The sequence below is a fragment of the Pinus tabuliformis genome, chromosome 4_2 (assembly GCF_031772625.1).
Source record: "Pinus tabuliformis cultivar Carrire ecotype Pingquan chromosome 4_2, CPIR1, whole genome shotgun sequence".
Classification (NCBI taxonomy): Eukaryota; Viridiplantae; Streptophyta; class Pinopsida; order Pinales; family Pinaceae; genus Pinus; species Pinus tabuliformis.
The window spans coordinates 920,239,522-920,265,271 of NC_142304.1; the positions used below are offsets into that span (position 1 = coordinate 920,239,522).

Sequence of the window (25,750 nt, forward strand, 5' to 3'; positions counted from 1 at the left end):
TCATTATAATGGATCAAGTTTGCTCCCACAATGTGTCAATTTCATGGTTAATTTTTAAAATTTCATTGTAATAGGTCGAGTTTGCTTACACCGCATGTTAATTTGATGGTTGATTTTTAAATTTTTGTTGCAATGTGTCAAGTTGTCTTAGGCTAAATTTTAAAACAGCTATACTTTTAGCATTTAAAAAAAGAAATTACTCTTGGTATAATGACTCATTCATCAAGGCGCTCATTTTTAAAGTTTTTTTTAGTCCTATAATTTTTCCATAATGCCATGGTTGAAATATATTGAAAACTTAAGGTTTGTTGTAGTCGTGATATATGGTTTTAATTCCATGGTTGAAAAATTGTTAATTTTTTAAGGTTTTTCTAAGTCACAATATTTTATATTGAATTCTATGGTTGAAAACGATTATAGGTATTTTATCTTTAACATTATGGTTGAAACTTGTTGGAATTTTAAGGATTTTAGAGACATGACATTTTACCTTTAATGTCATGCCTGGAGATTGTTGGAATTTTAAGGTTTTTTGGAGTCACGATATTTTATTTTTAATGTCATGCTTGAAAATTGTTGGAGTTTTAAGTTTTTTCAGAGTCATGAATTTTATCTTTAACGTCATTGCTAAAAAATGTTGAAAAATTACCCTGAAATGTTGTTTCCAGGGTGTTTTTTGCACCAATTTTTTTTCCTTTATTGGATTTTATTGTCATTTTTAAAAAATGTTAATTTACCCCAAAAAAAAGTTGTGATGCAACATCAACACTTTTTGTTTTCGAGCTATTTTTTCATGGTTTTTTGTTGTTTTTTGCTATAGCCCTTGCTTTGAGGTACTAGTTCTCGTTTGATCGATAACTTTGTTATGAATTTTACAAAGTACAAACACCCAGTAATCAACATCACGAACATGGGACCACAAATGTCTGAGTGCACCAAGTCTAGTACTCACTTGGAGCTGGTCTAGTTGTGAGGATACACAACCTTGGCCTACTTTCCAAGCACACACCCTTTACGCACTTCATCTTGCTCCACTCTCATCTCTGGAAAACTTATAACCATTCTTTGCAACATAGGGAGATATTTTTGGTGTAGGTGTCCCATCCTCCAATGCCATATCTCACTCTCATTGTCACTCTCATGTATGAGAGCCTTCACATGTTGTCTTCTTGACAAATGTAGATCCCTACCCCTTCTCGCAATTATTCGCTTCTTGTTGGGATCAATTCCTTTTGGCCAAACATCTACTTCATCTTCAATAAAACTAACCTCTGTTCATCTATTTTTTATAGATGAAAATGGAAGGAGATTCTTCTCCAAACCTGAAACGTATAATACTTCATTCACCTGCATGATACTACCTGAGTCCATCTAAAGATCAATTCCATCAATGCCTTCTACTGCAGACTTGGCCTTATTACCAAGCTCCACATGTATATCCCTAGGTCCCTAGTCATATTGGTGAAGATGTCTCGAGATCCCATCATGTGACAAGATTCTCCATTGTCCACAAACCAGACACCCCTCGTGATAGTTCCAGAAAGGCATGATACCAAGGAAAAGTTTTTCTTGGACTTTTCAGCCATATCATCCATATGTGCAGTGGTTGTCGTAGTTTTCTTTCCATTTCACTTCTTCTTGTTTGGACACTGATTGGAAAAATTCCTAAACTTGTGACATGTAAAGCACTTGAATTTTCTCATGTCCTTCTCCTTTTTACTTTATGAAGATCCTCCTCCACTCTGGTTCTGTTTGGCCTTCCCTTTGCCCTTTTTCTCTTGTGTAGCGAGATCTAGGTCATCTTTCTCCTCAATACCATTTCACTATCCTCTACTTAGTGAGTTCTCCCATATCTCCTTTCGGATGAAGTCATCCAACAATCAAATCCAATCAGGAAGTTGTTTCCTAGCAAGGATTCCATCCACAAATGTGGTCCAATGCTTAACACTACCCTTTAGAGCAAAATTTACCAGCTCCGTATCACTCACAGTTTCCCCAACAATTGAAATTATGTATCCCACTAGAATAGTACAAATGAAGAACATCTCTCCATTAGTTTTGGCCAATTTTGATTGTATGGTAATAGAAGCTCTTGATGTTTTTAATTTTTAGTTTAAATTTTGTCTTGTCTCTATGGCTATTCAAATGATGCACACAAACTCAAATTATTTCACAGCATTCTCAAAGACTCAGCCTTGCACTAGTTTATGGGATTGGGAGGAAACACAATTTAGACATGGAAATAAATGCATAGGACTTTCGTTATAAAATATCAAGAATATTCCAAAGACAAATATTTGAGAGGGGAAATATTTAAAATGACCCAAAAATAAGAAGAGAGCTTAGAAGATTATCTTGAAAGCTTTTTATATAATCTCCAATGATCCAAACAAAATAGATTAGATGCATAACCTTTAGAACTATATTTTTGAGGGAAATTTTGAATGGTTTTATAAATTTACATAATTTAATGGGAGTTGCATATGCTTCTCAACTAACCTTTAGGAAAATTAGTGAATTATGTATGATGTAGCTAGATATGGCAAGGGATCTTGAGACACTTTTTTGAAAGTTACCAAATTTGCAACTAGTGGAGTAATTATGGATGAGTTGGGAAATCTATTACAGAAATTTAGGACTAACATTCTTGCTACTCTCAGTATGTAGTTAAACACTTTACAATTTAAAAAAGAAACAATAGGAAGAGAATGAAACTCTCTGTATTTTTTTTCTAGATGTACAAAGAAACATCCACTTAAAGAATTCCCTTTGGATAACATTGAATTTTTTTCCATTTGTGTAGGCGAACATTTCATGGAGCATTTTCTTCTCTACCCAGACTTAAGGTAGTGTATCAAGGAGTAAATGAACCCATAGATAAATTATTTGTTCATGCACAAGAGAGACCATGGAATCTTCAAGCACATGTACACCTTCAAACCTTACACCTCAATTTTCTCCATACTATTATGGCCAACAAGATCCATCATAGTTTTGGAATTCCACAATGACATGGAAAGCATGGCCTTAGTGGAAAGTCCTAAACCATTCGTAGAAACAAGGATGGTGAGGGATTAGCTATGGAAACATGCCTTCTTACCCTATGCAACCACAACCTAAGCAATATCCACAACCATCATACCCTTCACAATTTCAATAGCAATACCCTACACAATCATAATGAAAACAAGTTGCACCGCCTCAACAATTATAGATTCAATCCTCTCAACCTTCAGAAACTACTCAACTAACTACTTAGCAGATCCCTAACCCAAATAATAAGTTGGTTCAACGTATTCTTAATGTTGAGTCTCGACACTTTCCCACTTATTTGGTTACCCCAATAGGATTACAATATATTTAATTAAGACAAGAAAAGGCACTTTATTAGGAGGAGGATTCTTGTATAATCATTAAAAGAGAATAAGAGGATGAAACTCCCAATGTACTAAATGATGATATGCCAATAAAGAAAACTTCTCCAATTATAGATCAACCTCAATCATCCAATTCAAGTCCTGATCCAGAGAGGTTGAACTTTGAAAAACCTATTGTGTGCTCTAAATTTGATTAAATCACTAAATTGAAGAATGCTTGTATTAATGTTTCATTGCTAGAATATATCAAAGATATTTTCATTTATACAAAAATAATTAGGAAACTCTTCTAGAAGAAACTTGGAAGGAATAAAATTGAACAAAAAACTATTGAACTTATTAGAAAATTAGTCGAGTTAATGTTAGAATAGATTTCCATAGAAAACAAATTTGATCCTAGCAATCGTATTATTCGAGTACATAACTATAACATCCTTGTTCCAAATAATTTGATATACCTAGGGGCAACAATTAATATAATGAATAAATAAACCATGGAACAATTACAATTATCGAATATCCATCATACACCGATACATCTTGAATTAAAAAATTGACTTGAAATTAAACTAGGATGTGTATTAAATGATATCATTGTATCCTTGGATTCTTGAGAATACTTCATTGATTTTATGGTCCTATGGATTGAACCTTCTACAAGAGGGTATCCCTTCATCTTAGGAAGGCCATAGCTAGCTACTGTGGATGCATTTATTGGTTACCTATCCAAAAATATGTTTATTGCACATGGTGACTCAGTTAAAAGGTAATTGTGTATCTACTTACAAAATATTTCAATGAGTTGGAAAATAATTTATGGCTTGATGACACTAACAAAGATGAAGAAAATGTGCAATTAGTTTTCAAAATAGACTAAGCTATGCATTTTAAAAGGAATAATGAATATAATAATATTGATAATTCCCTTACTAATTCAGACTTTGTTTGATATCTTGGTTCATTTTATTATCAATTTGATCATATCTTAGGTCCAGAATTTCATGAAAATTGTGGTTTAAATACTTTTTCATCATTGAATCCTTCAGCATTGGCTATAAACACATTAGAATCTTATACTATCCTTGTTGAAATTAATCCATGAAATTTTTTAAATATTAAATTTGCTTTCAACAACCTTCAATGGGAGAAATCCATTAAGATGCAACAAAAACATTTTAATGCATTTGCTCTAAGTTATTATGATATGCAAGGAATGCATCCTATACTTGTATACACCATGTTTATATTTAGGAAAACTCTCATCCTATTTTACAACCCCAAATATGGATGAATCCATCTTTAAAGGAAATCGTTAAAGCATAATTATAAAGATCACTCAATGATAATTTCATTTATCCAATCTTACACTATCAATTTGATAATATGCCAACAAACTAACCTTGCATTAATTAACAAAAAAATGCCATATGTTGCAGATTTCTTGGTCACCACATATCTTATTTAGGAAATCAAGTTGATTTAACAAAGATTGAAGTTCTACCTAAACTTCTCACTCCAAGGTTTCTAAGGGATGTAATAATTCCTTAGGGCTCGTAAGATATTATAGGTGTTATGTAGAAAAAAGTTCAAGAATAACTGTTCCTTTGTTTAAATTAATTGCTAAGGATACTAAATTTTATTTTGATGAACATTGTCAAAATGCTTTTAAGACTATAAAAGAGAAAAATTATCTAGCACCAATTCTAACAGGACCTAATTTTTCTCTCCTCTTTCATATCATTACAAATTATGTTACTAAATGGTTAGAAGCTAAAGCTCTTGTTCATGCCACTAAACAAGTAGTTGTTCATTTTGTATTTGAGGATACCTTCACTTCCTTTGATGTTCCTAGAGAAATTGTTATAGATCACGGAGCACAATTCAAAGCAAAGTTTATGTAGTCCATCACTCAACAATATCAAATAAAGCACTAAAAATACTCTTCCTACCATCCACAACATGATGGGAAAATGGAGTCCACTAGAGAGGTACTCTATATCCTAATATAGGAGTAAATGTTTGTAAAATTCAGAATTTAACATAAACATTTAACATTTATATGTTGGATCAATTAAAAAACAATAAAAGTTTAAAATTAATATAAAGCTTAGTCCCTCCAACTCAAGTTAGAAATTATGCTATGAGAAAATTTGCATAAATAATTATAAGTTGCATTGGTCAATGCTAAGTTAATAATGGTTGATAGACAAATGATCCTATAGTATTGATTTGTAAGGAACTAATAAATTGAGATGTGAAATGGATAAGTAAACTACTTTCTCAAGCATAAGAACTTCCATAAATTTTGGTGGGTAGTAACCATTAGTAAGTCTACACATTTACAATTTTACTCCTGCATAGTGCTGAAAAAACATAAATAATGGTGGGAAGTAACTCCTGTAAGTATAGTTTTTACATCTTGTTCCTATCCATTGTTTATGAAGATACTTGCTTAAATTATGGTGAGAGCGGGCGGGGGCAGAAGGAGAGAGGGAGGGAGATAGTGACAAATATGGGGGGGAGAGATAGGGAGGGAAGAATAAAGACATAGAGAGATAGATGTAGAGATAGAGGGAGTGACAAGGGAGAGATGGAGAGAGAGTGAGGGAGTGAGGAGAGGAAGGAAGACATAGAGAAGGAGAGGAGAGAGAGAGGGATACATAGAGATGGAGTGTGAGAGAGAGAGAGAGATACGGGGGGGAGAGATGTGGGAGAGACATAGGGAGGTTGAAGAGAAAGGGAGAAAGAGGAAGGATGAAAGAGAGGAGTTAAGAGAGAGAAGGAGAGAGAGAGAGAGAGAGAGAGAGAGAGAGAGGGAAGGAAAAAGACATAGAGAGATAAAGATGGAGAGAAACAGGGAGTGACAAGGGAGAGATGGAGAGAGAGAGAGAGAGAGAGTCAGAGAGGAGAGGAGGGAAGAGAGAGGAAGAAGAGGAGAGAGAGAGGGAGAGAAGGGAAAGAGAGAGAGAGGGAGACACAGATATGGAGGCGAGAGAGAAAGGGAGAGATATAAGGATATAGGGAGGGAGATAGTGACAAAGTTGGAGAGCAAAGAGAGAGAGAGAGTTTCATTGGGGTAGAGACGTAGGGAGATGGGAGATAAAGGGAGAGATAGGAAGGAAAATATAGAGGACTTGGGAGAGAGAAGGAGAGAGGGAGGGAGAAAGAGATGGAATTGGAGGGAGAGAGAAAGGGAGGGAAGAAGAAATACATAGAGAAAGGTGGAAAGAGAGAGGGGGAGATGGATCCAACCTATATATGGTATGCCTGTATATAAAAATTGACCTAGATCAATCTTAACCACGGATTTATCAAGTGTCAAGAGGGATCAAATATCTCAAGGTGCAAACCTTTCCTTAAGTTTTGCACTCAAAAAGAGGTTTGCACCTTGAGAGATTCAACCATTCTCGACACTTGATAGATCTGGGGTTAAGGTGGATGTAGGTACGGTTAATACCCTTCAAATACACCATCGCAATTAGGCAATTGGCTTCCCAAGGCATTTTGGTCGTACAAGACTACATGGAGAAATATAATCAAATTTAGACCTTATGAGTTTGTGTATGGTAAACAAGTTCTTTTGCCAATCAAGTTTCAAGTAAATACCTTTATAGCTCCAAATTAATTAGCTATTAATCTCTCAAATGTCCAACAGTATAGGATAACTCATATTAATGAACTAGATGAAATTCACTAGGATCCCATTTAGTGGAACACTCTTATCCAACTATAGAGCATGAAGTGGCATAACAAATTTTTTCAGAAGACATAATTCAAACTAGGGGATTGTGCTCTCATTTTCTACTCCCAAATTAAGAATTTTGAGGGGAACTCACTTCTTAATGGTTAGGCCCTTATGAAATTGAGACTATTTGAAAATGATTCCATGATAATAAAAAATATTCATAGAGAAGGAATTCCTCTCTTGGTTAACGGTTATAAAATAAAAATGGATCAATAGGCTATGATCCTAGAGGAATTTATTCAAGATGTATTATAGAAATTGTGAATGAAGGTACTCAGCAAGGAAGATTCCCAACTTCCTCCCACCTTGGTTCAATTTACTCCTTTATTACTACCCTCCCCCCCTCCCCGCCCCACACACACCTAGATCGAGAGAGAATAAAAAAATAAAACAAGAAAAAGATAAAGATAATATATATATATATATATATATATATATATATATATATATATATATATATATATATATATATATATATATATATATAGAGAGAGAGAGAGAGAGAGAGAGAGAGAGAGAGAGAGAGAGAGAGAGAGAGAGAGAGAGTGTGTGTGTGTGTGTGTTTCCATTGTGAGAACTAGACTTTTGTGTAGTTGAACATGAATTCAATTTGAAAAACATGACTCTAGTAGGAAAAATTCACAAATATTTTTCAATAGCTGCAAGATCCTCCAAGTATTACCATTTTCTCAGCATTCTACATGCCTCAATAGTCATAGTTCATCATTCATTTTATTTTTTCCATGTTGTAAAGGTTGAAATTCTGGTTAAATCTAACAAAATTGCCTTCCTCTTGTGGCGTAACGTAAGATAGAAAATTAGATGTCTTTCATTTTTCAATCTGAATAATAAGTGGGATATTTTAGACTTCATAAAAAATCATTCTTAATCAATTAGGTCTATGGGTTTTCAGAACATTTAAGATTTGAATTTTTTCTCATGAGAACTCGAGGAAACCCATGATATAAATTGCATAAGCATCCTCTGTTCTTATATCCAAAAGAATATCCACATCCAAAATTTGTGTCATAAAAATAATAACACTTTGAGAGTTGTCCAGTGGTAGCTTTAGAATTTATTGATTGCATCATTAGGCGGATTCTCTTAGTATTTAGAAAATATTTATAGTGGTTACTATATGTTTAACATTCCTTTTGAGTTCCCTATCATTGTTTGAGTTTATTTTTTATTCTAATTAGATTCTAATCCATAGGTTAGGGATTCACAGGAAACTCATGGCTTCCTACTTGAGCTCTCCAGTGATCTTCTGCAAAAGAAAAGTTTTATTTTTCCCAAATCCGCCGACAACATTTAGCATCACCTTGATCTTTCTCAACTACTAGGCATCAACATTCCTTTGACATATTGCATAGGTTCTCAAGTTTTAGTCTTGTCTTCCATGTTGATGGTCTTAAAATACTAGCATAAATATGAGTGCCAAACTAATTTCTTATTTCTCTAACATAAGGTAAAAATAAGTTCAAATCTCTTCGCTTTGTTGAAAATATGGTTAAATCATGAAAAAATCATTGAGATTATCTATATATATATATATATATATATATATATATATATCTATATATATATTCTTATATGATTATTAAGTGATCCTTGTCATATGATTAGAATTGACCCTTCAATAACATATATATGCATATGTACTTTGTTCCTTGTCTATCATAACAATGTTACGACTTTTCCTGCTACCTTTCCACATCATGCACTCACCACCCTCAACATTTTTCTACCTTTTCCACAATCATTAGATGGATCACTTGTCATAATTTTATTGTCATCGAATTCATGACTCTCATATCGATGCAGGCCTAACCACTTATCAGTGATAAGACCGCTTATTTATGTCCAGGATTGCATTACCAAGGATCGTTTTACCAAGATCGCCTAAGCCTTGGTAAAGCAATGATAGATATCGTTCATGGGGTGGTTCAGTTATTTCCCAATATTTCATGTGGGTTTGGAGTTCCAACCCAATTCCTCATCTTCGAACATGCTCAGATCCTTTTTCTTATTCCTTATTATAATCATGGCTTGAGCTTCTATTATAACAGGCAATGCTCCTGTGGCCTTACTCCTTTGACCCTTGGTGATTTTAATTTTCCCGTAATATGACCATCTCTCATTACCAAGCCCCAACCATTTTACTTGGCGTGTGAATCATCTATTGGACACGTCATCCCAACTCAATTAATTGTCAATCCTACTCGACACAGCATCTCGCAGTCATGCCATCCTGACCGTTTACAAAGTTTGCAAAGGGAATGTCCCTGAGAGACAGATTCTGAGATTTCTCTATCAACTGTTAGCCTCATGATCTGTCAGTTTTCGTTCCCGCTCTTTCCAAACAAAGTTCAATCCTTTATCCTCCAAGATGAGTTAACACAAACCCACCCGCAGTCTACGTAATTTTTTGGCCTCCTTTTGATTGGTTTTCTAGCACGCCAGCCTGGTCCCAATTAGCTCATATATTCCCATGAAGTGCTCCTCTTATCCTTCTGAGATAAAGCCTTTGGCCCAACACTGTTAAGTGTTGGATTTTCCTCTAAAAAAAATCAAGTTTCCAACATTATTAATTGACAAACTCTTGTTAGGACTCTAAAAAAACTAAGTGTTGTGCTCCTCTATGTTCGACTCTACCTTTGTATTTCGGCTTTGAATCTGTTAATGTTCTTCGATGCTCCTCTGTCACTCCTACAATTCTAACTTGCATAGGTTTTCCAACTCTAACTCGATTTAATGGCTATCTTAAAGCTTCTCTTAAGTCTCAACCCTCTTATCTCTCTCTCTCTCTCTCTCTCTCTTTTGGTTTTGGACTCCACTACTTCCACTGTACCACTGATATATTCTAATTCAAAGAAATTTATTCCTTCAAGGTTCCAACACCTCTGCAATGCCTCTGCATTAAGATTGTACTCCTCTTAAATATTTATTAAATTTGGATCATTGATCATGTTGTTGATCAATGATTATAGTCTTATTCATTCCAAATATAAAAGAAAGACTCATATCTACTCTGAAAAGGCTCTGAATCCCTTGTATTGATTCCAACATATGTCCTCAAATGCTCTCCCTCCTGAGCTTTAGTAGATTCCCACGTTGTATATTTTGATCTGCTATAGGTCATTGTGCACGATATCCCCTAAGCTTAACTTGCTTGGTCTACATCACACTTGTATACAATAATAAAATACAATTACTTCAAACGCTCAAACAAAGTTTCTCCATTAATAAATATACACACATACAGGGAATTACCAAGACCTCTTTTAGCTTGATTTACATTAATTTGGCCCTTCTTGGTCTTGTGGCCTTACTTGGCCTCTAAGCCTCTTGAATCTCTCTCCTTATCTCTATCACACTTCTACATATCAATACATGTTTTTTGGTTACACAATTATACAAAGGATCTTGAACTAAATTCATTTTTAGATCCACAATTTCCTCAACATACTAACTATTATATCTCCTAGAATTATTTTCCCCAATATATATAACTGACCCTATGATCTCTCTATCTCTCTCAAATATTCTCGACACTTCTCCCATTTACAATATTCATCACTTATATAAATTTTCTCATGAATACATAGGAAAACACAATAACATAATTAATTATGGAACCAACGCCCTTCGTAAATTAAAGATCTCTATTTCCAGTCAAAATGTATTTTGATTTGGAGCTAAGATGCTCATGCATCAAATACTCAACAATATTTCTAACCCAACTACTTTTCACCATGATTGCATCCACGTCATTTTGAATCATACACAAGCTGGTTCAAAATGAAGATGTATGTTTAGAACCCAACCAACCATCAAAATGCTCGTTTAGCCTTATGCAAACCTTTATCATTTACATTTTTGAATTGAGAAATGAAGTGTTTCCACAAAAATCCTTGTATTGAGAATCAACACCATGGGTAAGCGAGGGGTGGTAAGGAAAGACCCCATAAGAATTGATATGTTGGAAGGGTTTCCAAAGTTCAATGCATGTAGACCTATTTTTCGAGCAATTGGTTGGTACCCCCTTTTCCAAAAAAATCAACGATACAACGATTGGGTAACTTGATATTTTAGAGAGGGTTTATCAAGATGAAATACTCTTTGCAATTAATCTCAGTTGACTAGAATTTACTAGAATTTAGTTAATTGAATGATCTAGTAAAGAAACATGACTAGGGATGAATCTCAACAAGTATGGTTCGGAACGAATAAAAGAGGAAGAGAAGTCAATGATCAAGTTGATATGTCAATAGTTAAGCTAGAAGATCAGTTACCTGAGTCAAAGTGGATGGGAGGTCCAGTAGTTGATGGATGTTGATAGTTGACTAAAGCAGTTGAAGGAATTGCAATTGGGAACATGCATACAATTGACTTCGAATGGTGGTAAAAAGTGAATTGGTTATAGTTAGAAAATTATTATGAATCTGTAGATTCCTAAGATCTTATCCAATGATATTCAACTACTTGTATCGATTCAAGATGTTTTGAATTAGGGTTTTTGTATGCATATAAATAAAGCATGATGTAAGACTAATGAGAGATGTTGAAAGCTAAAATATGCTGAAAGATGAGAGATGTAATATGAATGTATTATTCATAGTAGAAGACTAAGGTCAACATTCATTGTAAACTAGTTGTAATATTCAGTTAAGAATATAATAATGGTGGAGCTCAAAGGTTAGTTGGTTTTCTTGATTAAGGTTTTCGAGAGAGAAATCTTTTTTTGCATTGTAATTATTTATGTTGTTTCATTGATTATTTTCTTATCTTTAATTTCTCTCGTGATCATTAAAGTTTTATGTTAATTGATATTCTACTGGACATTTTGTATATGAAGTGTAGATCAAGTACGTTAAGCCCAACATCTAGTACGAGAGCTCATTTGATTGCAGAGGATTGCCTCTACTATCAAATGTTAAGGATTTTTAATTTGCATTTGTTCAAGAATGTCATTCTTGATTAGATCTTCAATAAGGTTGGTTGAGTGGGATTCTTTATACAAAACTTCTGTTAAAGAAGGATAGATGAAAACACAAGAATTGAGATTGAGAAGTTCAACGAATAGGTTTTTAAGCTTTGGAAGCTTAAAATGGAGATCTCCTTATAGATTGAGAACATTGAATCAAAGTGCATAGAAGAACACCTCTCATGGGAATATCGATGAAGGATTGGGTGAAACTTGAAAGAAAAGTTAGGATTATGATTCAACACTGTCTTGTATATTTGGTATTGCTAAATATCTTCGGAGAAGACAATACCAAGAACTTGTGCGATATGTCAAGAAACTCATGCTAGTCAAAATCATTGGTTAATAAGTTGTTCCTTTGGAGGAAAAAATATCTTTTGAGGATAAGCAAGGGTGATTCAATCATAGAACACCTTCATACATTTAACATTATGATATATCAATTATTTAATGTAGATATCTCCATTACAAAATAAAAAATGTGTATCAATCTATTGAAGGTTTTAACCCCATACAAAAATTACCTACATACAAATTCTAAAAACAAAAAATAAACAATATCGAGAGCATAAAACATAAAATAGATATACACATATATTTTCTCATGGATCCCAAAACTGGGACTACTGGATTGATTTTTCATTATATTACCTTCAACGTTACAATACATATATATACATGTCGAAGTATCCATAAACCCCAATTCATTAACCCTGGATTATAACATAACCGTAGTTCCCTTAAATGGATCTACAAAATACCATGGACAAAAAACCATCATGCCCAAAACCATGTGTGAAATACATGCAAAAAACCATAGGTAGGTCCACCCACCTAATATATCTCCCCCTTTGTGAGCCCCCCCGCGCATGGGATGGTTGTGGAAAGAATATAACACACACCCAACATTATCCCACTTGTTGTTTTCTTTCCACAGGGGGCCATAGGAGAGCTTATTCATTGGTCCAGTTGTGCAACTCCCATTGTTTCTCTACAACAAGAGAGCTTAGTGTTCACATACTTTGTCAATGCATCTGTAGTATTCTTCAAAGTGTTCACCTTTACCAACAACGCCTTTTTATCCTCAGCCATATCCATCACAAAGTGATACTGAACATCAATGTGATTTGTCTTTGAATGATAAGTAGGGTTCTTTGCTAAGAAAATTGCACTTTCGCTGTCACAATATATCCTTATATCTTGTTTTACTAACCCGATACTTGAACACAATATCTGCAACCAAACTTCTTCCTTATTGCATGAGTGACTGCCATGTATTTTGCCTATGTAGTTGAAAGTGCCACTACAAACTATCTCTTACTCATCCAACTAACTGCACATCCAAATATGTTAAAATCATAACCACTTGTAGATCTTCTTTTATCTAGATCTCTGGCCTAGTCTGCATCAACAAAGCCATGGATGTCCAAAACTTTGTCTAATCTTGGTCTTCCTTGGTATCACAAAACATAATCACTAGTGCCACGCAAATAACTAAAAACTCGCTTCACTGTTGTCTAATACTCCTTCCTTGGCTTTGACATAAACCTACTCAATACTCCCACTACATGTGCAATGTCTGGTATAGTACAGACCATTGCATACATCAAGCTACTGACTGCACTTGCATATGGAACACATGACATGTCCTCTTCCTATTCTTGTGTCTTGGGACACTATTCAGCAAATAACGTTACACGTACATGAATAGGAACCTTCACCATTTTACTATCCTTCATATTAAACCTCTACAATATCGTCTCGACATACTTCCTCTGGTCTAACTAGAGCTTCCTCTTTTCTTGATCTCATTTAATTCCCATGCCCAAAATATAGTTTGTAGAACCAAGATCGTTCATGTCAAATTTGAAGGACAATTGCATCTTCAAATCCTGGATAATTTCTTTGTCATTTCCAACCAGCAACATATCATCCACATACAAGACCAAATAAATAACACGATCATCAATTAATTTAAAATACACACAGTGATATTCTTTGTTTCTGCTGAAGCCAAGTCCCTATATATATGTATCAAATATTTTATACCACATCCTTGGTGACTATTTTAACCCATACAAAGATTTTTTAACTTGCATACCAGTTCTTTCTTACCCTTCACTGCAAAGCCTTTAGGTTGCTTCATTTAGATCTCTTTGTTTAGATCCCCATGAAGAAATGTTGTCTTCACATCCATCTGCTCTACCTCAAAATCAAAAGCAACAACAACAGATAAAAGTAATCTAATAGAAGCTACCTTGGCAACAGGAGAAAAAATATCACCAAGATCAATTCCCGACACCAGGAATAACCTTTTTCTACCAACCAAGCTTTGTATTTTTCCACCTTTATTTTTGCATTCATCTTCTTTTTAAATACCCATTTGTTTCCAATGGGTTTCCTCCTAACCGACAACTCCACCAGATCCCAAGCCTCATTTTTGTGCAAAGATTCCATTTCATCAACCATGGCCTCTTTCTAGAGTTTTCCATCCTCTGAATCTACTCATTCCCTCACAGTTTTGGGATCATCGTCAGTAATAGATAAAGAAATATTTGAACTGAAAGAAAATGGACTATACCTTTCTGTCTACCTTCTTTCTCGAACTGATCTTCTCACAACTAGAGTTTGTGGTTCCTCATCTTCTTATTCCTCTTCTGTTGTAGAGTCTGATTCTTTCTCCTTTAGATAAAACTCTATCTTTTCAGGTTCCTTTGGTAGGACTTCATGTTTAATAACATCTTTCACCTCTCTAAACACCACATCACGGTTGTACACAACCTTCATTGTTTCTGGCTTCCAAAGCTTATAACCTTTTAAACCATACTTATATCCAATAAAGATGAACCTTTCAGATTTACTATCCAACTTGGTTCTTTTCTCCTTTGGAACATGCACATATGCATCACATCCAAATACCCTCAGATGTGAAAGAGAGGGTTTCTTACCAGTCCATACCTCCTGTGGAGTCTTATGCTCCAACATTGATGAAGGTAATCTATTGACCAGGTAACATGCAGTCTCCACCACCTATGCCTATAATTCCTGTCCTAACCCAACACCACTGAGCATGCTTCTTGCCATTTCCATCAATGTCATGTTCATTCTTTCCGCAACTCCATTTTGCTGAGGTGTGTATGGAGTAGTATTTTGTTGTGCTATACCAGACTTCTTACAAAACTCTTGAAATTCCTTCTTGCAAAACTCTCCATCATTATCTGTCCTCAACACCTTTATCTTCTTCTCAGTCTAGTTTTCTACTAGAGCTTTAAATTCTTTAAACCTGCCAAAGAATTCATATTTCTTCCTGAGGAAATATATCCATGTATTCCTTGAGAAGTCATCTATAAATGATACATAGTACACATACTTACCCGGTGATGGAATCGACACAGGTTCAAACACATCACTATGCATAAGCTCTAATATATGTTTCACCCTCTTAGCACCAGAGCGGAAACTCACCCGATTTTGCTTTCCATATATAAAATTTTCACATAAATCAAAATCCAGAGAGAAATTAGACATACCTTATACCATACCATTACCATGAAGTATTCAAAGCCTCTTCTCTCCAATATGTCCAGGCCCTTGATGCCATAGCATGGTCTTTTCTCCAAAGACCACTAGATTTTCTGCTCCACTTTCAGGAACCACAAAACTGTTGCACCCATTAATAACAATGCTACCCTGAAGCTTGTACAAAGTTCCAATCTGAACTCCCTGCATCAATACCAGTGCTCCCCGAACCATCTTGCAGGTATCTTTATCGAACACTATTTTTACACCTGCATCATCCAACTTTCTTACAGAAATCATATTTATGGTCAATGCAGGAATATGCAGAACACCTAGAGGTGTTCTAATCCTTCCACATTGCAACTTCAACTTGAATTTTCCAAGACCAACAATTCTATCATTCCTGTCATCTCCTAAGAAGACATCACCACCATCATATTTCTCATACTCGCAAAACCACTCTCTATGGGGAGTGAAGTGAAAGGATGCACCCGAGTCAATCAACCATGCCTCATGATCTACATGTGTACTTGAAGAAGAATCCAAGTACACATCCCCACCTTCATCTGAGGTAGTTTTTGCCTCTACAGAAGGAGCAACATCATATCCCTTTCCTTTCTCAGGAGCTTTAGATTTACAATCCCTTTTGAAGTGCCCTTCCTTTCCGCATTTCCAACACACCTTTATAGGTTTTCCTAGATATTTAGATCTCTCTCTAAATTTAGATAGCCCACTCGAGGACTTATTTTTATTTATGTTCTGGGACCATGCTTATACAGACAACACATCACCATTATGGCCCTCCATATTTTTCTATCTCATCTCCTTTGACAACAAGAATGAGACTATTTCATCAAACTGCAAGGCAGTTGCATTGCTACCTATTGCAACAACCAAACTATCCCATGAATATGGTAGAGAACACAACAAACTGATGCACTTATCTTCATCTAAAATTTTAATATCAACAGATAATAACTGGCTTACCACAGTATTAAAGGCATTCAGATGCTCTACCACCGAGTCTCCATCTTTCATCCTCAGGTTATACAACTTTTTCCATAGGAACAATTTATTCACCAGAGACTTAGATTGGTACAAAGTCCCTATCTTGTTCCGCAAAGCCTTCGTTGAAGCTTCCCCTAATACATTCAACAATATTGAATTTGATACACATAATCGTATTGTGCTCTTTTCCTTTTGATCCAACTTCGCCCGGCCTTCAGCTAACATTATTGTTGATTTAGTACCCGAATCTACCACGATCCACTGATCTTTATCCACCAGCGGATCCTCCATCTTGAGTTTCCACAACTCAAAACTCTGACCATTAAATTTCTTGATCTATATCTTTCAAGTGCTCGCCATCTTCTTTCACCACAAGAATTGATCCCGTAGATCTCCCATTGAAAAGGGTCTACCACAGGCTCGATCAAAACCCCTCAATAGCAAAGGCATCCCCTATCATCTATTGTGTTCTTTGTAGGACTCATGGGATATTTTAGTCATTGCTATCATGAGTAATATGACCACAATAACACTTGATGATGTTCTTCCATCTCTATTATGAGAGGAGATGAGGATAAGGAACACAAAAGGATAAATTAAACATGATTTATCAATGAGAGGTCAACTAGTGGATATAGGTAAAGGTAAATTCTCCAAAGGAAGATTAAGATAAAAAGAAATATCTAAGTCTCCTAGTAAGTTGACAAGAAGATGTTGCAAACGTGGTAAAGTTAGAAACTATAAAAGAGTTTGCAAGTCAAATATTGTTAAACAACGAAAAGGATTTGATGAGTAGTTGATGGAAATGATAACTTCTTTGGATGAAAGAGGAGATGTGTATTTATCTTCAACGAGCACACAATTAGATCATGAGGTATGGTTGATCGAATCAAGAGCATCATATCATGTGACACCCCACATGGAATATTTTTTTGAGTGTGAATATATCTACTTGGGGGAGCACTCATTAACCATAATAGTTGATCAAAGTCATGTTTGACTAGTGCTAAAGGACAACTAGAGTAGAACATTGTTGTGGGTACTACACATTCTAGGTTTGGAGAGAAACATAATATTTATTAGTTAAATGGGTGATGTACGTGTGCATATTGGCATTTGAGAAGGATTCATGGAAAATGGTACATGGAGTGATGGTATTGATAAGAGGTGTTTGGATTGGGAAATTATACAAGTTTTCATGGCATAGTGACCCAAGTTGATTTAGTAGTGGGGTTGTCCTATAAGTTGATGGGTCATCCTCTTATCTAGTCAATCAAACCATGTTGTAGCATCAAAAAATGGGACACATTGGAGAGAAAGGAATTCGAGCTACGCAAAGCAAAGGTATAGTCTAACATCTACCTAGTAACTCTCTAGAAGTTAATTTCTATGAACATTGTGTTTATGGGAAATATATTCATGTTAGATTTCCATAAGGCATTTTAAGGGAAAAAGGAATTTTGGAGTTAATTCATAGTGATATATTTGTGCTGATAGCAGTGGAGTCCCTAGGTGAGTCCATATATTATGTATGGAACTTCATTGATGATGTGTCTGGAATGACATGGTTATATTTCCTTAAGAATAAATCAAAGGTTTTTAAGATGTTTTGGGCATTCAAATGTCTTTTGAAGAAATAGACATATATAAAGATGTTGAGAACTGATAAAGAGGTGAATTATGAGGGAAAGGGTTTGAGAAATTATGCAAATAGCGTGGGATAGTACACCATATAATTACTCCATATACTCATCAGCAGAATGGATTTGCAGAAAGAACGAATAGGAAATTAATGGAAATGTAGAGTATGCTCAACAATGTTGGATTGGCACAAAAGTTCTAGGGAGAGGAAGATAATAGTGCATTTTACTTGGTGAATATGTATCCATCATCGACATTGGTTGAAAAACCCCCATATGGTGGGAAGAAGAGTTGATCCCTCTCCGTATTCTTTCCATATTATTTGAGTCATTGATCATACAACCTGAGTTTGATTTTATGATTTGCTAACAAGAACTATAGAAGTGGTTTGTGAATCCATCTAGACATGTTGCTTTTTATAGTTCTAGATTCCATATATCTCGAATGATTTCACTTTCAAATGTTTCATCAATGATCTTAAGGTTGTTTTCTTCAATAATGATTCGTAGTATGCCCTAAGTCATGTTCGACCAAGGAGGATTTGACTAACTTGACCCTTTGTATATAGGTATGTGGAGTGATCATGAGCCACTTGGATGAAAATCAATTGATTTTTTGGCCATTCCTAGAAGTGATTTCTTAAGCATGATCTTAAATTTCCCTGGCTTTGGCTTTGACTTGCTTGCGGTAATGTTTTCCCTAGACTTAAACAAGAGACTTCCAGGTTTTATTCTCCAAGTATCTTCATCTTTTTGTGTGCTTCATGGACTTTATTTCCTATTACCCTCTCCTTGTTCAATAATTATTTTGTAATGCAATGTGTCTCCATTGATCTCTACAACTAACCCAACTAGGTTTGGAGTTTTTTGTGCTCTTTTCCTGAGGAGATGTAGAATTGGTTTACCTATTATTTGAGGTGAAGTTTTGAACTCTTGGAAGATTTTTTTACAATCCCTTAATAAAAGGATAAAATTTTGTAAACAAAGTGTTTTTAAAGGAGTTTTGTCTAAGATTTATTGGCAAGTTAAAGGATTGCCAAAGGAAGGGAGATTATGTAGGCATGAATATAAGAGGATTAATCATCACCTCCCTTCTATATGTAGATGATATCATTTTATCAAGGAACACTTATGGCCTTTGAAAAGAAACCTAAATTTTCAGATGTAATTTGTTGGCTTCACCATTGGGGGATAGTAAAGGAGGTTGTGTTTGGAAATATTAATATCATTAAAAGTGCTATCACAATTAAATCTATTAGGAAAGTTACTCGAGGATCAAAAGGTGTTTCACTAGGCATGTGATGTCTTGGCTTCGTCATTGGGGGATAGTGGAGGATTTTTAAAAAGTGTTATGTTACTAAACCTATGAGAAAAGTTACTTGAGGATCAAAATGTGTTAGACTAGAGATGTGATTTCTTTGACTTCACCATTGGGGCATAGTGGAGGAGGTTTCTTTTGAAAGTATCATTGCTATCTTAACTAAAGCTAAAGAGAAAACTTGTATTGGTAATCATTTAGTACAAAGAAATCATTAACCCCAAGTTATATCTTTATATTGTTGATAGCTTAAAGAAAAAATAGTCTTTAAGGAAAACCTAAAACATATTGATAAGAAGGAATTTTTAAAATCTATGTAAGACTAATCAAGTAGAGAAGGAAAATCATTTCTCCATTTTTATTTTTATTTTTGGGGAGTGTTCATTTTTTTTTCTTCTAGGCAACATATTTTTGGGGAAGCCCTTAAACACCTCCCCTAATTTCTAGGATGATGCCTAAGGTAAGTCCTAGATACTTGAGAACATAAAGCTACTCAACAATAGAGATCATAACTGCTAGAACAATATATTTGTTTTGAGTTTAACATATGGGAATATAACCTTGGTGGGCACTCTATCCCACCACCATTAAGACTAAACCCAATTAACAAGGACTATTTTTTTATTTTTTTTACACTTAAGAATGAAATCATGGGAAATCTCAGAGTACTTCCTCACATTTCTTGGATGATAAACCAGTAAACCCCAAAGGGAATCTAAGAGAGTCCAACCCATGATCACCAACAACTAGCAATCTAAGAGAGTCCAACCCATGATCACCAACAACTAGCAGCAATATCAAAGAAGAGAGTCAAACCCATGATCATCAACAAGTACCAACAATATCATCAACAACTACCAACAATATCAAAAAACTTCATATCTAACTCTAGACCACGTAAACTCACCCTTGGGGATTTACAAACACTAAAGCTACATAAACATTAATTTTAGCTTTTAAAAACCAAATTTAATAATAATAATAAAATGTTAAAACAATATAAACATTGTTTTAATTTTCAAAAACTAAACCCAATTAACCAGTATTGTGAAAAATACATAAAGATTAATTTTAATTTTCAAAATAATTATATTACACTAGATCTTCCTACCTTACTAACACATATAAATAAAAAATTACTTTTAAAACTTGCTCCTTAAAAGGAAATTCATTCCCCTAAATCCAGAAGTGAAATCAAGCCATACTAATTATATCTTTAAGCTGTAAGTATTCTGAAAAAATCAGATCTGGGTGTATTATCCAAGGTAAAAGGCTGGCACGGACAGTTTCTGTTGCAGTGTTCAAGCCTTTTGTCTTGGAAAAACACACTATCAGATCAAACCCCACTCTGTTTCTCTAATTATAACGCTCACTGTAGACACCAAAAGAAACGAGGAAATTAAAAATGTAAAGCTGGTCACCTTGACTGTTTGCAAGCTTCTTCATTTTGCACTCGCTGCAATGGATTTTGAAACCCAATGTTGTGATGATTCCAAATTCCCGATGAGAGCAGCAGCAATCAAAACTGTGAATTAATTCAACAACTGTGAGAGATACCCAACCTGCAGAAAACTGAACTACATAGATGCAATCAAACATTAATTTATTTTGGAAGGAAAGCTCCCACTGCTGCCCGTAGTTGTAACTTTGGCTTGCAGAGGAAGAAAAGGAGAATTTATTGGATGAAAGAATAATTAATTAGTTCACTTTTGGAAGGAAAGCTGCCCCTGCGGGCAGCAGTGGTAACTTTGGCTTGCAGAGGAAGAAAAGGAGAATTTAAATGTTTTTCTAGATAATTGGTCTATTATTTTAATTCCTCCCAAATAACTTCCAACCTCAACTCCTCTTATACAAACTCCCATACAATTTAAACTTAGAAAAATAAAAAATTAATCAATCTACATCTCGGGAATAGAACTGTATACGAAGACGAAGATGACCGGCCTGGCCGATCAACGAAATTCATAAACGATACCTCTGCTCGCCTTTTGCTAAATCGAAGAGACGCAGTTCACTAAAGCGAGAGCGATGGCATTCATACGGAAGTGGAATATGATGTACGTGACTTCCTTTTTAAAGGTGATTATTAAGAGAATATATTTATGAGGAATAAATGTTTTTTTGCTACAGCCATAGGTTTGGGTGGATGTGGTGTCTATTTTACAATAATAGGTTTGTTATAATAGTGTAAGATTTATAATTTGGAAGGAGTAAAATTAGATATGTTATGTTATAGTTATAATAGAGTAAGATTTATAAGTATTTGGAAGGAGTAAAATTAGACATATTATATTATAGTTATAATAGTGTAAGATTTATAGGTATTTGGAAGGAGTAGAATTTGTTTTAATGAAATTTATAAAAGAAAAAAAAATTGTAGGTTGATATAATATTTACATATGATTACATTGTTCATTTAGGGAGGACTTAAATCTAGAATTTTGGGGTCAAAGTCCTCACTCACACAAGCATGGTCGATCGGGATGCCTCATCTGGGTTTATGAAATATTACGATAAATACTATATTTTAAATGATTTTCTATGGAGTATGGAATGGGATTCCCTTGCCTTGATTGAATGTTATCTTTAATGAAAATTTATTATGACATGTAGATGACATGACACCTTGCATGTTCGCAGATCATCTCGTTGCATCACACAAGTTTATGGTCTAAGCATAAACGTTGGTGGATGAAAACACAGAGCATCATGCCGCACAAGTGGCTTTTATTACGAAGGGTTGTGGTTGGTAAAGCTCTTTGCAACATGATAGTTCTTGTGAACTCCTTGGTTCTCCCTACTAACACTTCTTGCGAAATAATCACAAGGAAAATAATGAGTGTAATTATCAAATTGATTTGGGATGGGACTCTTGTATCTCTTATATCAGCAGGCTCCTCCTAATTTTGGTCGATATGAATCTCCTCGAATTTGGAAACTTTGAGCATATCAAGGTAGGAAATTTTGGTTATGTTGTACTTCACCAGTTCTATTTGGTTCTTTGCCAACGAATTCGTGTCGACTTTTCTCAGTTTCCATGGAGTTGACCTATTTATATGCTTCACCTCACCAAGACTAAGTCATTTCGTCATCAAGTTCTGTATTTTCCCAGTTTTTATGCATATTAGCAGGTTAAATAACTTCATTTTTGGATTTTGGACTCACCTTTCTTTTGTGGGTACCATAATCAGAATAGATCTCCCATCCCTGGTATATCCTTGGTGACTCCCTTTCCATCTTTGTTTATTCGTTTGAATTTGGCTCTACTTTTTCATCCCACATCTCTAATTCATTCCGGCCTCGCTATGTTTCATCCATTCTCTACCCCTCCCAATCCTTTGTTATTCACTTTGCTTTTTGCCTCGCTCCTGAGTCCCACTCTTGTGTCAACATTTGTCAGCTCTTATGGATCTTCTCACCTATTTAACTATGTCACGTGGACATTTTGTTTCCGTTCGTCACGAGCAAGGCATGGGATGCTCCTTTCCCTATGGGCCCACTGATAACAACATTGTTTTCACATTGTAACGACATGCCCAAGCACAAACACTAAAATCCCTGGCTTGATATGAGGAAATGATTCTTGAACTACTTCATTGAGAGATCAAGATAATTGAAGGTGAGGTCCACCATGAGAGGTGTCGTACTAATAAGCATCATGTCAATGCGGATACTCGAGATTGGATTCCCAACATTGGCACTTCCATCCGCTCACGCTTCTTAAGCTATATGAAAGTTGTCAATTCTTATTGGTGTACCAAAGTACTTCTAGGTTGTGTCCTCACTAACAACAACAACGCACAACAGGAAAACAACATAAGATTTTCAGAATTGGAGGAGCAACTTGAAGGGATTGATCATAAGCTAGACATCCCTATCAACAGGACAATTAACTGCCCTCACTCTTTTGAGTGGAATGACTCTGAACAAACTCTGTAATTAGTTAATTGAAATCAATAATCTTTATGCATCATTGGTTTTTAGATAGTATATTTTGTAATGCTCTCTTCTCATATAGACTATGGCATGCTAGTTCTTGCTACCTTCAACTTATGTATAACCTTTTTTTTCTATTAGATGCTCTAGTTAGAAGGGGTTTCTATAACCTCAAGACTTTAAATCTTAGCTTTTGGTTTGACTTCCCATTATGTAGACCAAAGAGGATTTTTTTTGGACAATATAACCCGTTGATGTGATAATATAAAGTGCATGCCCCCTCTCTCTTTATATATATATATATATATATATATATATATATATATAATGTCAAACAATAAGACTATGTATATTTAAATGATTATCTTAATTTTTTATGTGGTTCACAAATGCGAGAGATCAATGAGTCATTATGTCTAAGAAATATTTGTACCAAGAAGATCCACTCGAAGGGATCACTTTCCGTCAAATCAACCATAGAACCTAACCTCGAGAGTGTTGAGAGAATTGAACCCATGAACTCTCAATAACAAAGGTGCTTTAACAATGGGGACTCGACCAATTAAGCCAACCCTAAAGACTTAAAATGATTATCTTATTATTAATTTCATAATAAAATTATAATAAAATTTCATATTGTTTATTTAATTATTGTTAAGAAAATAATATTCATTATTCATTCGAATAAAAGTAATTACACCAACTTTTTTAAAATAATGTTGTAAATATTAAAATAAAAGACATTATTATTATTATATTAGCTTAAAAGGTAAGAGTCTTCACATTATTGTGTTGTATAAAAGATAAAAATAAAAATTAAAGATGGCTTTTGGGAAGGCACATTTATCTTTAATCATATTAGTAGTGATGGGAAGTGTTTTATGTAATAATATTAAAATAAATAAATTAAAGATATAAAAATATATTTATTTATTTTTTAGTTATATAAAATTTAATTTTAAATTTCTTTTTTTAATAATGGTGGTTAATATTTATTCAAATTATCAAGGATGGGTTGCTTGAATTGAGAAAGGGTTAGGGGCTAACTCCCATTTACCATGGTTCCACTCGGCCATATGCCTTGGGGACATGGCAACGAAGCCCAATAATGGTTTAGATTGTTTCCATGTGAAAGGCATGAGGAACATCTCCACTAAACTCTCCCATGTCTCGTATAAATATCAATTCACTCACAACTCGAGTTATTCAGTGGAATCCACCACATACAAATATATTTTCACACGCTCTAAGGGGATTTGCCAACCTTGTTTGATTGGTTCCCTACTACAGGTCATAATGGGATAATTTAATATATTCGAGTTGAGGATAATTACAATAATTCACAGCTCAAAAACTTTATGGAACACCACCAGTTTGGTGGATCTCCATTTAGTTACGTGATTCAAACCAAGTGTATTGAGTCGATACTTTAGTAATCTGCTCATGGCAGAAGCACATTATTTATCCTCCTCATGGAGGTGATGTTGATACTCTTGAAGCAGGTTGAAATAGTGTTATTTTGGACCTCCATTTGTTCAAGAATTAATCACGAGGGGTCTCACTGGAGAATCCAACAAGAACCAACCATTTCCTCCATTCCCTCTGCCTATATCATTTTTAGCCAATGAATGTGGGTAGCCTCCCTACCCTAGTCACACCTTAAAAGAGTATTTTCTAGTTGGATTCCATGTAGGTAGACTTATAAGGATAGGTCTAGCATTCAACCTACAAATATTCCCAGCATCCAAAAACTTAGTTTTGAATCTGATCTCTTTATGCATTATCTTAATTTTCTCCTGATCTTGTGTTTGGTGTTAGCTGGTTCTATAAGAACTTGTGAGGGATTTGGTAGTGACAAATCTCTTTCCCATTTCAAAACTACTAGTCTATGTTATTCAAAGAATATGCCCTAGCTTATTTTATCTAACAAGGCTCCCGACAAGGATCATATCCCCCACAAGCTCACCTTCTTCTCTCGATTCTATCTTGAGCAGGTGGTAACCTTTGACTTACTTTGGGCCTTTCCTCACTCAACACAGATAACATGATACATCAACGAGATTAGGTTCATCATGGGGCTTCTTACTACCAAGGCCTAGGGGAACATGGATGCAGTTGGACACAAGTAAGGGCAAAAAGTTCAACTGTACTGTTTTGAGAGCTCACTCCTCAACCTATCCAAGGGGACCTTCCTCAGGAAGAACGAGAATTAGATAATAA

General features: G+C 34.8%; 1 protein-coding gene across 6 annotated transcripts in view; it reads right to left on the reverse strand.

Annotated features, from left to right (window-relative positions):
- LOC149172676 (25S rRNA (uridine-N(3))-methyltransferase-like) overlaps window positions 1-21,258 on the reverse strand; it is a 43,554-nt gene extending 22,296 nt beyond the window's left edge. For 4 of the 6 annotated variants that reach the window (XM_089427767.1, XM_089427770.1, XM_089427771.1 and 1 more), the window contains exon 1: window positions 21,016-21,258. In XM_089427767.1, the coding sequence (XP_089283893.1) occupies window positions 21,016-21,193 (178 nt within the window). In that variant the 5' untranslated portion in view covers window positions 21,194-21,258. The remainder of the gene's footprint in view (window positions 1-21,015) is intronic. The other 2 variants (XM_089427769.1, XM_089427768.1) reach the window with 1 other exon arrangement.
- Between the last annotated feature and the right edge of the window lie 4,492 nt (window positions 21,259-25,750).